At 37.7% G+C, this 16,982-nt stretch overlaps 1 protein-coding gene across 1 annotated transcript in view; it reads right to left on the bottom strand.

Moving 5' to 3' along the window:
- Window positions 1–16,982, bottom strand: part of GOLPH3 (golgi phosphoprotein 3) — a 53,210-nt gene that overhangs the window by 4,968 nt on the left and 31,260 nt on the right. The window contains exons 2-3 of the mRNA XM_007453361.1: window positions 12,736–12,867; window positions 7,223–7,337 (exon numbers count right to left, since the gene is read on the bottom strand). Coding sequence (XP_007453423.1) covers window positions 7,223–7,337; window positions 12,736–12,867 — 247 coding nt within the window. The remainder of the gene's footprint in view (window positions 1–7,222; window positions 7,338–12,735; window positions 12,868–16,982) is intronic.

The raw sequence follows: 16,982 nt of genomic DNA, 5'->3' as shown, positions 1-16,982 counted from the left end.
AAAAAAAAAAAAAAAAAAAAAAAAAAAAAAAAGATTAAAAGCAAAAAATAAAAATAAAGAAAACAAGATAAACTTTTCAAATAAAAAACCCTGGCAAATCAGCTTCCACAAAAAGAAAAACAATCATTGCATTCAATTTCCTTGATAACTTCAAAAAGTAAAAGAGCTGAAATATATTTGGGGCCCTATTAGATTTTAAAACTTAATAGTATAAAAGAAAAATATAACTCAATAATAAATGAAATTCTACTTCCTTTCAATTTCTGGTGTTAAATTAGCCCACACTTACATTTAATGTTAAGAAATCATTAACAAAAACAAAAAACAACAAAAAAAGAGAAATCATTAACAGTTACTTGATGAAGCACTACAGCATAATAGGTTATAAGAGCAAAGTTCTGGAGCCAGACTGTTTGGATTTGAATTCCAATTTGGTCATTTCCTAGCAGTGCAACCCTGGGCAAGGCTTCTTACCTATTCCTCTGTCTTTTCATCTGTAAAGCGACGAAAACAACTCTTTCCAGCTCACAAGGGTTATTACAAGGATTAAGTTAAGTTAAAGACATATCAAGTTCTTAGAATAGAGCCTGGTACATGGTAAGCTCGCAATAAACGTTAGCTATTATTATTTATCCATGTGCAGAATCAGCACTTTGGCAGAAAGAGTTTATCCTATTTATAATGGTCTAAAAAAATCATACTAGGTACTGAAAATGCAGACATTAGTAACATATTTCTTTTTTTTTTAATTTATTTATTTAATTTATTTATTTTTGGCTGCGTTGGGTCTTCGGTGCTGCACACAGGCTTTCTCTAGTTGCGACAAGCGGGGGCTACTCTTCGTTGCGGTGCACGGGCTTCTCATTGCGGTGGCTTCTCTTGTTGTGGAGCGCGGGCTCTAGGTGCGCAGGCTTCGGTAGTTGTGGCACGCAAGCTCAGTAGTTGTGGCTCACAGGCTCTAGAGCACAGGCTCAGTAGTTGTGGTGCACGGGCTTAGTTGCTCCGTGGCATGTGGGATCTTCCCGGACCAGGGCTTGAACCCGTGTCCCCTGCATTGGCGGGCAGATTCCTAACCACTGCGCCACCAGGGAAGTCCTAGTAACATATTTCTAACTCTAGAAATTTTAAATCAAAGGAAGGGAACATTCATAATATAACAACTAACTGTACTGAACTGGCTAGAATAAGATGTAAATAGGGCCATAAAAACAATATGAACCAAGAGCCCAGAGGAATAAGAAATTACTTGAGTTTGATGTTAAGGGCACGCATCTTTCAAAGGTTAGTTATGACTTTCATTTTTCAATTGCTGTACCAACCCACTGTCTCCCCAATAAATGCCTGCCGTAACTTTCACCAGACAGTTTGGGTTTTGTTTTTTTTTTTTTTTTTTTTTTTTTTTTTTGCGGTACGCGGGCCTCTCACCCTTGTGGCCTCTCCTGTTGTGGAGCACAGGCTCCGGACGCGCAGGCTCAGCGACCACGGTTCACGGGCCCAGCCGTGTGGGATCTTCCCAGACCGGGACACGAACCCATGTCCCCTGCATCAGCAGGCAGACTCTCAACCACTGCACCACCAGGGAAGCCCTGTTTTGTGTTTTCTAATATCACTGGCACATGGTAGGCAGCCTAAGGCACCAGGCTAGAATTAGCTAGGTTGTGTTTTCTGACATTCTTAAATGACTTGGAAATTCAAACTAATAAACACAAAATAATCAATAGCCAAATTTATGTAAAAGCCCATAAAAAACTATAGTTCAAATCCAAGGTTAATTAATTAACTATACTCATAATAATAATCCGTCAGTTATCAAAGAAGTACTATTCCCTGGCAACTCACTAGTCAATGAGGAAGTTATTTTATGTCTCAGAAAACATCTTGGCTATCTATTCTCAAACAATTGCTGGGGTGGGGTGTGGGGGGTTAAGATTATTCTAAGAAACTTATAGGTCAATTTCTCTTTACAGACCTAAAAATAACAGAAATCCCTCTGATGCTTCTATATAATGATTTTTTCCTCTCATTGGAAATAAATGGTATTAGCAGTTTATAACTTACTGTCTATTGTACTGAAGTCATGCTAATAAGGTTTATCCACACCTTATCCACAATTAAATCGTACATACTGCACCCAATAGAACAAGTAATGCTTATTACAAAGTTCCTGTGACAAATTCCTCAAATCCAAAATATGCTACCTTAGTTTAGTGTTGCTACTAAGAAAGAGTAGAGCCTGAACACAGACCAACCTTCAAATAATGTGTTCCATTTATGACTGGACCTTCTTATGGGCAATTATTTCTGCCTCGGAGGAAGTAACAAAAAAGGACTCAGACATCATCATCTTTTGATGCAGTTCCCTGGAAACAGGCAAATCTTGTGTGCCCACTCCAACAAAAATGTTATTCAGCTTTCCTCAGATATATTTTAAAAATGAAAAAATCCCCTAAGCAGAAAGCTGAACCAGTATGGGTATTATGTAAATGTTGTTTGATACTATTTTGAACACCCCAAAAAAGGCACAATAAAATAACTGAGTGGTGGGACTTCCCTGGTGGTACAGTGGTTAAGAATCCACCTGCCAAGGCAGGGGACACGGGTTCGAGCCCTGGTCCAGTAAGATCCCAGATGCCGCGGAGCAACTAAGCCCGTGTGCCACAACTACTAAAGCCCACGCGCCTAGAGCCTGTGCTGCACATCAAGAGAAGCCACTGCAATGAGAAGCCTGTGCACCACAATGAAAGAGTAGCCCCTGCTCGCTGCAACTAGAGAAAACCCATGTGCAGCAACAAAGACCCAATGCAGCCAAATATAAACAAACAAACAAAAAGAAATAAATAAATAACTGAGTGGTCAAAGTGTCTTGGCATCCTGACATTTCTGCCTTTTATTTTATTTTTTTTCTATTTGGGCTTTTTTTTTTTTAATTTTTTTTATTTTAGTTGATTTACACTTCTGTCTTTTATTTTAAAAGAACCAAATTAATCTAAATCCAAAGAATAAAGTTACCCCTGAGACTAGCATACTTAAGACAACAGTATAAACTAGGATGGGAGGAGGGGAGTTGGTTAAGTGAAGAGAAGACACAATAAAGGTTTAACCTATACTATCTACTAAAAGATTTAGCTGCTTCAATTGAAGCAGAATGTTGAATATCTTTTAAATATACTGTAACAAACCCCCAATGGAGGAATAATGTTCAGAATTCTAGATTAAAAGATGTTACTGTGATCCATATTGTCATTCATCCTAAATTACTCACTATGCAAAAAAGACTTTATAAGTTCTACAAGCAAATTTTTAATGTATAGAATTTATTTATAGTTAACTCTTTTATAAAGGAAACTGTGAGAAGTATACACAGAGAGGAAAAGTTCTTCAAAGGTTATTTATATCCCACTGCCCAACAATTATTTCAGTGAAAATGACATACTAGCAGGCACCTAAATAACTTCACTACAAAAAACTTCCATCTTCCTTGACATCATGTTACAAAAAACAAAAAAGCAGCTTTGTTCATATATTTGGCAGTCTAGCGACACCTTGTGACCAACTGATCAATTACATGTCTTAAGCCTTCAGAAAGCAAAAAATACTATTCTTGAAAACAGAAAGTAGTCTTTAAACTTTTTACTCTTTGCCTCAAATACACATATTTATTAATTTCTTAAATTAACGATATATATAATATTTAAATATCAGTAATCTTAACATGTATATATGCACACTGTAAATAACAGTAAGATGAACCCCTGGGTATCCATCCTCCCACCCCAGGTAAAGAAGCAAGTTTCATCAAGACCTTAGATGCTTCCCTTGTGTCTTCTCTGCCTCAGAGGTAACCACCAAACAAACTTAGGTTAATCATTCTTTTTTCTTTACATATAGTCTCACCACCTATGCACATATCCCTCAACAATACAGTACAATACATAGTTTTGAAAACCTAGTAACAAGTACAGACTTAACTGTGTAAGGATAGGTCCACCAATTTTACCACCCCCTCTAATCCCTCTGAACAGGAACATTTCCTTCTTTCTGTCTCAGTTTTACCTTTTAAAGGCCCAATCCAAGTTCCACTTCCTCCAACTACTAAAGCTCCCAAGGATTTCTTTTCTCTGGGCTACTGCACTTTCAAAGAACCATACTGTTAAAGTCTAATCTGTTATTAATCTGTTATTAGAAATACACAACTGGGGACTTCCCTAGTGGTCCAGTGGGTAAAACTCCGCGCTCCCAACTGCAGGGGGCCCAGGTTTGATCCCTGGTCGGGGAACTAGATACTGCATGCATGCTGCAACTAAAGATCCCGCATGCCTCAACGAAGACCCAGCGCAGCCTAAATAAGTAAATAAATAGACAGATAGAAATATACAACTGTTCTGCAAAAGAATTTTAAGATTCTTTTAGTATGGAAGCACTTCTTTTTAAGTTTCATAGTACCTACATCAGCATTGCTGCAATAACTGGTATTTGATACCACTCATTATTTTGAAGCAACTAAAAGATTTTAAATCAACAAACTGACCCACAGAACTGAACCCTTAAAAATGATTAAAATGGTGTTAGGTTGGATACATATTTTTTATTAAAAATCAGCAAGCACTAGCAGTACTTTAACGAGGTGGGAAGTAGATATTTTCTTAATTTAAAAGAAATGTGCTTTTTTCTCCTTCTCCCACTCTAGATTCCTTTCTTTTATGCTGAAATTACAGGTCATTCCTATTATACATCAGGAACATGCAACCAAAGTGCTATAGGTGATATTTTGGCATTTACAGCCATCCTAAGCTTCACAGGATGTTGTTTAAAAAAATTTAAAAACCACTTTCTTAGTATTAGCTTCTTGGTTTACACAAATTCCTAACTCAAATGGACACTCTGTTTCACAAAATCTTAATTATATTTAATACTTTTGAGAAAAGCTTATATAGACTTCTGCCCTCCTTTCACTCAACCAAGTGAGAACAGTTCACACAGCTCAAGTTGAAAACCACTTTCATTTATCATACACACTGAGTACTGGATAAGCTACATGCATAAAATGTTACATAACAGGTAAAGTTTAAGACATATACAGCCACCTTAAACGGTGAGATTCAACTCTTTGCAAGCCATACTCCCTATGTACCATGCGTACATAACAAAGGAAATCCAGTGGTCTAAGATATATTATTAACCCAAATCCCAATGTGCCATTAACATATATGATGTAAGATAAAGAGACTGTTGATGGATGAAGCATCTGAAAACACCTCCACGTGCTAAGTGGCACCAAAGTGGATATCAAAAACACTAACGTTAAGGCAAGACAAACTATATTCCATAAAAAGAACTTTAGCACTCTGACTTACCTGACTTACCTCCCAAAAAAGTAACTACAACTTGAGAAACCCTCCTTTTGGTCAGCTGAGAACCTAATTACAAATTCTAATTTGCACCACCGGAAGTGGTACTGGCCAACAACAGCAGCACAACATGAGCACAGCACAAAGACTGCTTAGGCCAGTGAACTCCAGAGAGTGTAGAAATGATCCATCAGTCAGAAGGTACTAGCACTTCTATTTTTATCTCAAAAAAATCATATTTGCTAATATTTAACATATGGAGTTAACATCATACCCTCACTGAGTCTTTGTCAGCTGGCCACAGTTTGCTGAATAGGTGGAAGGCTCACCCAAAGAGGGCTGACAATGTTCTGAGCACTGTGACATATAGTCTTGGTATGTGCCGTGTAAGTACCTAGCTGTAACCAAACAAACTTTCATCAAATGGGTAAAGTAATTTTAAAAGATTTCCTACAAAAAAAATTGTAATTGAAGACGACATCAATATCACAACCACAAAGAAGGAAAAAGGGTCACATTAAAGTTTCTCTTACTCAATGAGGTAAAAACAAAGTTATCAGCAGATCTACAAGAGGGTGGTCAAAAAAAAAAAAACCCTCAAAATTATCAAGACAGGGCTTCCCTGGCGGTGCAGCGGTTGAGAGTCCGCCTGCCGATGCAGGGGACACGGGTTCGTGCCCCGGTCCGGGGAGATCCCACATGCCACGCAGCGGCTAGGCCCGTGAGCCATGGCCGCTGAGCCTGCGCGTCCAGAGCCTGTGCTCCACAATGGGAGAGGCCACAACAGTGAGAGGCCCGTGTACCACACACACAAAAAAAATTATCAAGACAAACTTGTGAATAAGCTTATGTTCTCTACCAATAAGAAGGAAGAATGAACCCTGCCATAGTATAAAGTGCCCATTTATTGTCCTACTACCTAAGTTTGGAATATGTGTATTCACATTATAAATAAACAAACACTCAAAACTCAATCTTTTACTGATATAAGAATATCTTCATAATACAACTATTACTTTAGAAACTCTATTTATAAGTGAGAAAAATGACATCATGTTAATTACCAATCTCTGACGACCTCCAAACGTTTTTAAAACAGTCTAAATAGCAATATATTTGAACATGAAATGTAAATGAGCATAGATGTATGCTAACAGTAGAGAGGAACAACAAGCTAACTCAGTTCCTATACTCCAGGAGTTTACTATCTAGAAGATTAGACAAATACACAAGTAACTTTAAAATAAATGTAGTCATTAGTGCTATCAACCAAGTAGGTGTTCCTTCCTACAGCTGCACTTCCTGTCTCCTTGAAGTTAGGGGAGGCCATGTGACTTTTGCTCTGACCAATGAAACCTGCACCACACGTCATTTCTGAGCAGAAATTTAAGAGCCTGGGTGATCTGTTATTCTCTTCTTTCCTTTACACTAGTGACTGACAATGCCCCAGATGGTGGCAGCTCCATCTGCCCAGCTGCCAAAATGAGAATGAAGTGGCCTGTGACTGATTTACAGTACGAGTGAGAGATAAACTGTTGTTTTAAGCCACTGAGGTTTTAGGGTTGTTTGTTACCACAGCTTAACCTAGCCTATCCAGAATAAGGCAGCATGAAGTAATTTTGACAAAGAATGGCAGGAGCTGAGGAAGCTAAGGAAGTACACTATATCTGATTCACATCTGCTCACTTTTGTTAAAGGTGATAAAATTTTAAAAACCACTATTTTCCCTATTTAGTGACTGATTAACTTTCAAGATTGCCTAACTAACTAAACAAGCTTTTGGCTATTTTGTCTAAGTTCCTTTCAAAATGATTTTAAACTTTTACAAAAATCTTTCAGAGAATTCAGTTTTTAGTTTATACACAGAAGCTTACCACTAAGTAATTCAATCCAGTTCTGGACCGTTTCTGGAGGCTGAGTCTCCTTAACGTGCTTTAGAGCTTCATCAAGAAGAACATCCCCTGTTGGAGCATCTGACTTACAAATCACCTAAAATGTAATCAATAAGAATCACATGATCTACTTGATCCTTTTAAACAAAAAACTTAAACAATTATGCAAACACTTCATTATGCTTAAAGCCCCAAGTGTTCATACAGTATCAAAGTTCAGATTTTAAACTAATTCCATACTAAGGAAATCCAATATTTAACCTTAGCCACAATCATAAACGAAAATTTAGCTACTGTGCAATAATTAGGAAAGCAAAATGGTAGAACAGTTTATACTCATCGTAATTTCTTTTACTGCTAAACCTTGGGCTATTTGATGCAGAAATTCATTTTTTAAACATTTATTAGTTATAGAAACAGACTCAATTATACATAAGAATTGAATATAAAGGTGGCATCTCACAACAGCAGAGAAATTAATTTTTCAGTAGATATAATAATAAAACAACTGGCTCCTCAGAGCTTATACCACAATAAAAGATAAAGATGTATATATGAAATATAATTGAGGTGATGAGAAAGTTTTCTCAAAATTGTGACAACAAGCAGAATCCTTGAAAATACCAATAGTTCTGATTACATAAAACTTTTAAATACTACAAAACTCTAAGTTAAGGTGGATACAGAATCCACTTTAAGAGTAGAAAAACCAGAGGAAGGGTATGAGAGAAGAAAACGCTACACTGCTTTAACCAAGTACCAGATCTTTACAGCCTTCAATAACGTTCTTGGCTAAACAACAAATTTCTAGTTGAAATTCTATAATATCAAAGTTGAATTTGTTATATTACTTTACATTACCTGTTAAGATGTTATGAAATTTAACAGTATTATTTTAAAAATGGGAGTCTTCCCTCAAACTTGTCCTTGACAATACGTCCTTTCCTTTTTGCTCAATCTTATGAAAGGTTAAAAAAAAAATACAGTAACTGAGACAACATGACCCAATGGAAATATAATTAGGACCAGAAATACAAGGCACAAATCTATTTAAAAAATTTTTAGTATATTTTAAAAAATGAAAACAGGTGAAATTAATTTTAATATATCTGATTTAACCCACCATAGCCAAAATACTGACATGTAATAAATATTCTTAAATTGAGATTGTTTTACATTCTTATTTTTCCATAGTAAGTCTTCAAACATCCAGTGTGTTTTTATTTACAGCATGTCTCAATTTGCACTAACCACATTTCAAGTGTCTGGCTCATAGCCATATGTGGCTAGTGGCTACCATCCTGGACAGTGCAGATATAGAACATCTTCATCATCACAGACAGTTTGATTGGAAAGTACTATTCTACACCATGCTTTTAGTAGGGAGTCAGAGAGAATAAGAAAAAAGAAAGGAGAGCTTTGGGAGAAAAAGTTGTATGTCTATATGCTATGGTCATGCCACCACTTCTTACCTCTCGCTTACTCCCTAAATCTACTTCCATCTGGCCTCAAAACCCAGTGCATGCCCACCCCTTTGAGAATGGTCTCATGGTGACAATAAGCTGGGTATAGTTGGACCTCTTTTCTTATGAAATTCTGCCCCCCAAATCTCTCTCAGATGGACTATTTTTCTCCATCACCTCTGCAATCATTCTAATCTACCTAATCTGATTAACTTTCCTTGGATTAAGTTTCCTAACTAGCTTCCCTGAACTAGTTTTAGCCTTTTTCAATCCATACTCCTCACTGATCGTTCTAAAGGTAAATCTTAGCATGACATTCCAGCTTCTGCTTAAAAATCTTCAATAACTCACAGCAAGTTCCAACTCCTTAACAAAATTCAGCAATGTGTGGCCCACTAGTAAATATTCCTGCCCACACATATAATTTATATTTAGGGTTTTTCTTCTTGGAGGACAAGCCTCATTCTTAAATATAAACAAATAACCAAGGATGACAAGACACTTGAAAGTCTTCAACAAGGAAGAGACCAAAAGAGAAAATAAGAAATGAAGAAACAGATAACACAGATAAAGAAAATTCTCAAAAGAGCAGTAATATCCTCAGGGATTTAAAAGAAAATCTTACATCCATAGAACAAGAAGAATAAGAAGCCACGATACAGAAAACGGTTCCTGGAAATCAAAAACATGAAAGCCACAATAAAAAACTCAACAGAGGATTAAAAGGTAAGAGAGACCACGAGAATGTCAATTATATCCCAAAAAAGCTAGGAAACAAACCAGAAAGAAAAATAACAAGTGGACCAAGAGGTCCACTCCACCTTATACAGTTCTAGAAACAGAGTGAAGATACAAGAAATAAAACTTTCCAAAATCAAAAGACACACATTTCTAGATTGAAGAAGCCCAAGCACAGTGAATTTTAAAAGACCCACATCAAGGCATATTACACAATTTCAGAACACTAGAGATAAACAGAAGATCTTACATGCTTCCAGAGAAGGAAAAACAGGTATCATACAGAGAATGACAATCAGAAGGGCATCCGACTCTAACAGCAACTCTGTATACTAGAGGGCAATGGGGAAATGCCTTAAAAATTCTGTGGGAAAAATCTAACATTCTATTCCCAGCCAATCTGTCAAATAGAAATATGGTACAATAAAGGAATTTTCAGGCATGCAAAGTCTCAAAACATTTTCCTCCCACGAGGGTGGAAGAAAACATTAGATCCAGAAAACAGGGGGCTGAAAGCAGTAAAAAAAAAAAAAATGAGAGGAAGTCCCAGTAGAACCAAAGCATAACCAGTTCAGACTGGAACACAGGCAAATTTTAATGGAGTTATCTGATGTATATGAGCATTTGAAAATTAATAATCTAACTTTTCTCTGATGGAGCATGTAAGAAAAAAGGAGAGCTACATAGAAAACTTTAAAAAAAGGGATTAACTCTAGAAAAAAAACAAAACTATCTAAGAAAGGAAATCATAGGATATAACTTAACTCCACAGAAAACAGTATTAATATAGTTGTAACAATATAAAACAATCATTACTGTTTTGCCAAAAGTTATGATATAACTCTATTAGGAAGACTGAAAGGTAGGGGTAAAAAGTGGTATGTAAGAAAGCCAAATATTCATCTATTTTTTTTAGCTGCACTGGGTCTTCGTTGCCGTGTGCGGGCTTTCTCTAGTTGCGGTGAGCGGGGGCTGCTCTTCATTGTGGTGCGCAGGCTTCTCATTGCGGTGGCTTCTCTTGTTGCGGAGCATGGGCTCTAGGCGCGTGGGCTCAGTAGTTGTGGCTCGCAGGCTCTAGAGCACAGGCTCAGTAGTTGTGGCGCACAGGCTTAGTTGCTCCGCGGCATGTGGGATCTTCCTGGACCAGGGCTCAAACCCATGTCCCCTGCATTGGCAGGCGGATTCTTAACCACTGCGGCACCACGGAAGGCCCACAAATATTGATCTATTTTAAGTAATAGATGTAAGTAAGTGAAGAGCATCTCCAACTGATTTATCAAGAAATGGCAGTAAAAGCTTATTTAGAAATATGGAGGTAAATGCCCAAATAAGTGAAAACTGTAGCAAGCTGAATGGTGACCCCCAAAAGCTGTTCATGTCCTAACCCCCAGAATCTAATCCCCAATAAATCTTTGTAGATAAAATTAAGTTAAATCATATCTGGAAATGAGATTGTCCTGGATTATCCAGATGAGCCCCGACATGCAATGAAAGTGTCCTTATGAGTGACATACAAAGGAGAGGGTGACATAAAAACAGAGGACAGAGAGAGATGCAGCCAGAAGCCAAGGAAAGCCTCAAAGCCATCAGAAGCTAGAAGAGACAAGGAACAGCACATTGTGGCCTCCAAAACTGTAAAGAAAATTAATGTCTGTTGTTTCAAGCAACCAAGTCTGTGGTAATTTGCTAAGGCAGCCTTACAAAACTAATACAAGGACTGAGAATGGCTGCCGCCCAGAAACAAGACTAAGTAGTGGGGAAGGGCAGGTAGAAGACTGTTATTTTGTTTTGTTGTAAGTCTTTAAGTACAGTTTGATTTTATAACTATCATATATGTATTATCTTAATACAATCAATCATTATTTTTAAATGAATAGATTAAATCATATTGCAGTATTTTTCCAAAAGACTATCAACTGCCTAGTTAAGATCATACAAACAAGTAGACTGAAGTAAAAAGCCCATGCAGGCAGGGAACATGTGTCTCTTGGTCTCCAATGTATCCCCAGAGTCATGCACAATGCATGGAAGACTTAAGCACTAAATAAATAAATGATGAATGAATAAATGTACGAAAGAGCAAATAATTTGTTGATAATCAACACAAAACTGGTTCCTGTTCCAAAAAAAAACAAACAAACAGTATCAAAATCTTTCCACTTTAGGTCAGGGCTCCATAACATTAATGTAAAATTACTTGTAATTTCTCCTATTAGTAGTAACCAGTGTGTGTATTTCATTGATAATTATAATGACAAATTCTTAAGGTTTCTGTCCTCCATAAATCTATGGTTGCACAGTAAAACAAATAAAAATTTTATTCTGCTTTACAACATAGATATCTAAAACAGTAACTTCAAAACTAATCTCATGCCAGCTCATTTGACTCTAAATGACTAGATTTAATTTTAATATTCCACGAGGAATATTTTCTGCCATACCGTGTTTACTTTGCATACAACCTTCAAGAATACATTTCTTTCTTTCCTATAGGATTATTATTCTCTCTGGCATTTCAATCAAGAAATGTTCAGTTTTCACCTAAAACTTTTTGGATTTCATTATAAGACAGTGTATTAAGGAAAAAATAGCTTCGAAACACCCCACGTCCCCCAAGAAACAATGACAGACTAGAAGAGAAAGAGTCTTGAATATTTTAGATTGAGGTTAAAGTTAGAAATTCTAAAAACTAGTCAATAATACCTCTATTAACACAGACCTTCACAGTGGAGAGGCAGAGATCTGAAAACTATTTGTATTCTGGCAAAAAGATCAACAGCCTATGGATAGTTAATTTGCACAATACCACTTTTGAGTAGTTACGTCAAGTTTTCCAAATCATGGCTTTCAGGAGCAACAAATAAAGTTTGGAGTCTTTCTGAATATGTAGAATGCAATGGCCAGTGATCCTAACAATGAATTACATTACTCATTATGCGCAAAGAACCAAAAACCCAAGGATGCAAGAAAAGATATGGAAACATGATTCCATAAAGACTTAACTTTAAAATCAACTTCTTTTCTTTAATTTTTGAAAGCTATCAGTAAACAACAAGGTTCTACTGTATAGCGCAGGGAATTATATTCAATATCCTGTGACAAGCCATAATGGAAAAGAATATTTTAAAAAATGCATGTATATGTATAACTGAATCACTTTGCTGTAAGCAGAAAGTAACACAACATTGTAAATCAACTATACTTCAATAAAAAAGAAAACTATTAGTAGAAAGTCTTCATTTTTAGGCAGCACAAACTCTTTAAAAAGGAGATGTTATATAGGCCCCCTCTTACCTTTCTTGTTAACAGACTTTTACGTCTCATTCCACAAGCCTCTAGCTGTAACCTTCCTCTCAACGCTAATTCAATTAACATACAGCCACGTAATCCAGATGATATACAGTCATTCCAAAATGATGTGTAACCCTATTTAAAAAAGAAAACAAAAGAGCTAATTTACTTTGAACTCAGAGTCAAGAACAGAAATACTTTTTAGCCAAAGTTATTTCCTGTGCCTTTTACCTTGCATGTCTTTCCATAATTAAAATTAAAATACTGAAAAAATACAGTTACTATACATTATTAAACTAGGATTTTCAGGGACTTACTGTCTTTTCACCACTTTCCTGACATGTAGATAAACAACAAATAACCTTGGAATTCACTAAGTTATGTGCTAATTAGGCTCTTTCAGACTGCAGGCATCAGGGCTCACCCACTCAGTTAACCTTAGATTATAGTCGTTTATTACTAGTATACGTGGGCAAATTAAGAAGCTCAGGAAAAGTAATCTACCCCAATGTAGCCTCATGGAGAATTAGAACATCGTTCAATGCTGTTTGCAATAAAAATACAAGGTTAAATTTGGAAGAATATATCAGAAAACTTACATATGGGGCCATGCCTAAAGTTCTGAATAAAAAACTGTAAAGCGATCGGACCCCCCACCCCACCAAGAGAAATTTAAGGGCAACATCCAAGGTGGAAAAACAGCCAGACAGAATGAGATTGATAGACATCCAGGGATCTGGGAATTCTCAAGTGAAACAGGCATCACCAGATAAAGTCAGGGCACTCTTTGAGAGCTAATAACTGGGACTGTCCAAATTATGAAGCCATGAACTTTGCCAGCAGAGTTGCCAGCTATTAGTTTAAAGTACCCAACTCTGAAGAGAAAGCAGAAGCGATAACTGGTTCTGGTTAAGGCTCAGAACAAGGTAACATATAATTTTGATGGGAGGGAGAACAGGTCAATGGATTCTTTGAAGAATGGAGGGCCAGGAATAGGGAGGCCTAGACCCTTCGTTTCAGTACTTTCTTGAGGTCAGTCTTGGTACGTTGCCAGGTCACGGTGGTCAGCTTGTATTTAAGAAGATGACTGACCATCAGGGTCCATGGGACTTCACCACTGACACAAGGACTTAAATGAAAAAGCTACCACTTCTGAGAATGAAGGCTTTGGGAAAATAAAGATTTGGATGAAGGGAGCCACAAGGAGATAAACAAAAATATCAATTCAAAGAGGGAGATTTAAACGTGAGGCAGGGAAAGCAAACACTGACTAGATTTGAGGGAATCCTTTTAAACTTAAGTGTTAGAGATCTGATTAAATTAAGACTGCCAGATATTAGCTAAGTGGTTAATAAGACCAATAACTTACAGACATTAGGTACAATCGATGGCTTCTGTATCCATCCAAAACAATTAAAGCCCTAGGAAGCCTAGGAATGGATTCACATAAAATCAAAGTTACAGCTATCGGGCTTCAATTGGCCTGGACATACAGATGGAGTTCCTAGGTGAGCCTCTAAACACTATAAACAATAGAGTACACCTCATAAAACAGTGATGGATGTAGACAGGACCATGCCCTATCTCTGCAGCCTGGAAATTTCAGATGAACAGTACTCATTAGAAGCTTACATTTGCTAGCAGAGAACAAAATACACCCCAGCCTCAACTGCTCTCAGAGTAATGGCAACCCAGAGATGTTAGCAAAATGGAGTCTTTAATAACAGACTTCAAAGATCTACATTTAATGAACGGCTTTTGGGCATTAACATAAAAAGACACATGCTTAAACAGAATTGATTTCATGTGGGAAAATAGACAAATGGGCGCGGACAGTTCTGCAGCAAAGCTTCTGGGACACGTGAGCAATATTCCAAAAATAAATGAAGCCATCAAAGCCACACCAAGGGGCTTCCCTGGTGGCGCAGTGGTTAAGAATCCACCTGCCAATGCAGGGGACACAGGTTCGAGCCCTGGTCCAGGAAGATCCCACATGCGGCAGAGCAACGAAGCCCGTGCCCCACAACTACTGAGCCTGCGCTCTAGAGCTCACGAGCCACAACTACTGAAGCCTGCGCGCCTAGAGCCCCTGCTCTACAACAAGAGAAGCCACTGCATTGAGAAGCCCGCGCACCACAAGGAAGAGTAGCCCCCGCTCGCCACAACTAGAGAAAGCCGGAGCGCAGCAACAAAGACCCAACACAGCCAAAAACATATAAATTAATTAAAAACAAAACAAAACAAAAAAGCCATACCAAGCAACAGAACAGTCCAGCATGTTGATGACACCTGCTAAAATCTGCATCATAAAAGTAGGATCAGGAATTAAGCAAGTTTCAGGAGGTAGGAGGCAGGGGAGAAAGGGTACTAAAAAGGGCAGTGTTAAATTTTAAAATTTTATGGTATTACTGGATAAAATGACAACACCATCCTTAAGAATTATGTCTATTAGAGGGAAAGCAGTATGCTGGAAAAGAGTCGGGTGAATCTGGTCATGACCTAGGCCAGCAAGATTCTGCAGTGAATCCACATCACAACACATGTGAGCAGAACTACTGAGAAGCCAGAGCACCAGCTTAGGCCTTGCCAAGTGCTAAAGAGCCCTTACATCTTTTAATCTCTAGTGTTAACCTTAAAACTAGATTTCATCGATCCCCAAACATATATTTTAGAAGTTTAGTATCTCCATATGAGATAACGGATGCTAAACCTACTGTGGTAATCATTTCATGATACAGGCATGCCTTGGAGATAACACGGGTTTGGTTCCAGACTACCACAAGAAAGCCAATATCACAATAAAGCAAGTAACACAAATGTTTTGGTTTCCTAGTGTATATAGAAGTTATATTTACGCTATACTGTAGTCTATTAAGTGTGCAATAGCATTATGTCTAAAAAACAAAGTATATACCTTAATTTAAAAATACCTTATTGCTAAAAAATGCTAACCATCATCTGACTACGCAGCATTGCCACGAACCTTCAACTTGTAAAACATACAATATCTGTGAAGCACAATAAAATAAAGTATGCCTGCATATGTAAATCAAACCATCATGCTGTACACTTTAAATTTATATAGTGATGTATGTCAATTATCTCTCAATAAAACTGAGGGAAAAAGTTTTATCTCTGATACTGGGATGCATTTTAAAATAGATGGTACCTTAAATTAAAGGAAATTTAATTTAAAGGAAATTTAAATAAAAGGAAATATGGTATGGTAACTACTGAGCTAACCTTAACCCATGGAAGAGGGAAGAGACAGGTGGCATAGGCCTCACAGGTGCCCAGCTGTGTAATGATGAACTAGAGCCTACCATGCCAGTTACTGGCCATCTTAAAACTTGGTACAAGATTGGATGACTGAACATCCAGATCCAGGCATGCCATCAATCCACCTGACTTCTCAGTGGAAAAGATTTTATAAGAGCAGGTCAGTAACAACGACACTGCCCAGAGGATTTTGTCCTCAGATAAACCACTACTCCCTGAAACAATTTCAAGAAGCTGCAGTCTAAACAGGATGGTTATATATTCAGGGCATGAATGTGTTTATGCCCCAGTAAAAATCTTATACCCTATCTGTCAAAAAGGCAAGCCAGCCACATTAAAAAAGATGGTTAAAATAGGTGAGGAAGACCTGACAGCATCAAGCAGTTTACGATTTGGTTCAAAAGCACAACTAGCTACGTGTGCAACCATACTGTGAGAGAGTTAAGAAATAGCAATGATGGGGAATTCCCTGGCAGTCCAATGGTTAAGACTCGGTGCCTTCACTGCCGTGGGCCCGGGTTTAAGTCCTGGTCTGGGAACTAGGATCGCACAAGCTGCACAGCAAGGTCGAAAAAAGAAAGAAATAGCAATGATGATTATTATAACAAATTATGACTATGTATTTAGTGACACTGCACAGCTCTTGTGCTTGGAAGCCAATAATCATTTCAGACCCCCCAATGGGTATGAGATTCTACCACCAGCGATGGAGGAAATAGCTTCATATCCCAGGTTAGCCCAAGGATAGGGTACTAGTGCTCAAAGTTCTAGGTCACACCAAGGGAGAACCACTGGCCAGGCAGTCAACTTACTGATGAAGAAGCAGCACTGCGCTGGGAACACGAGTAGCCACAGGATCTTGAGGATGTCCCCCACTCACTGTAGAAGACTCAACTGGCTCCTGATGGAGGCTGGACAACCACCAAAAAAAAAAGCTATTCTGGGGCCCTACAAGTTCAAGATTATGATCA

This window comes from Lipotes vexillifer, unplaced genomic scaffold (assembly GCF_000442215.2).
Source record: "Lipotes vexillifer unplaced genomic scaffold, Lipotes_vexillifer_v1.1 scaffold522, whole genome shotgun sequence".
Taxonomy (NCBI): domain Eukaryota; kingdom Metazoa; phylum Chordata; class Mammalia; order Artiodactyla; family Lipotidae; genus Lipotes; species Lipotes vexillifer.
This window is presented reverse-complemented; position numbering and strand designations above follow the sequence as displayed.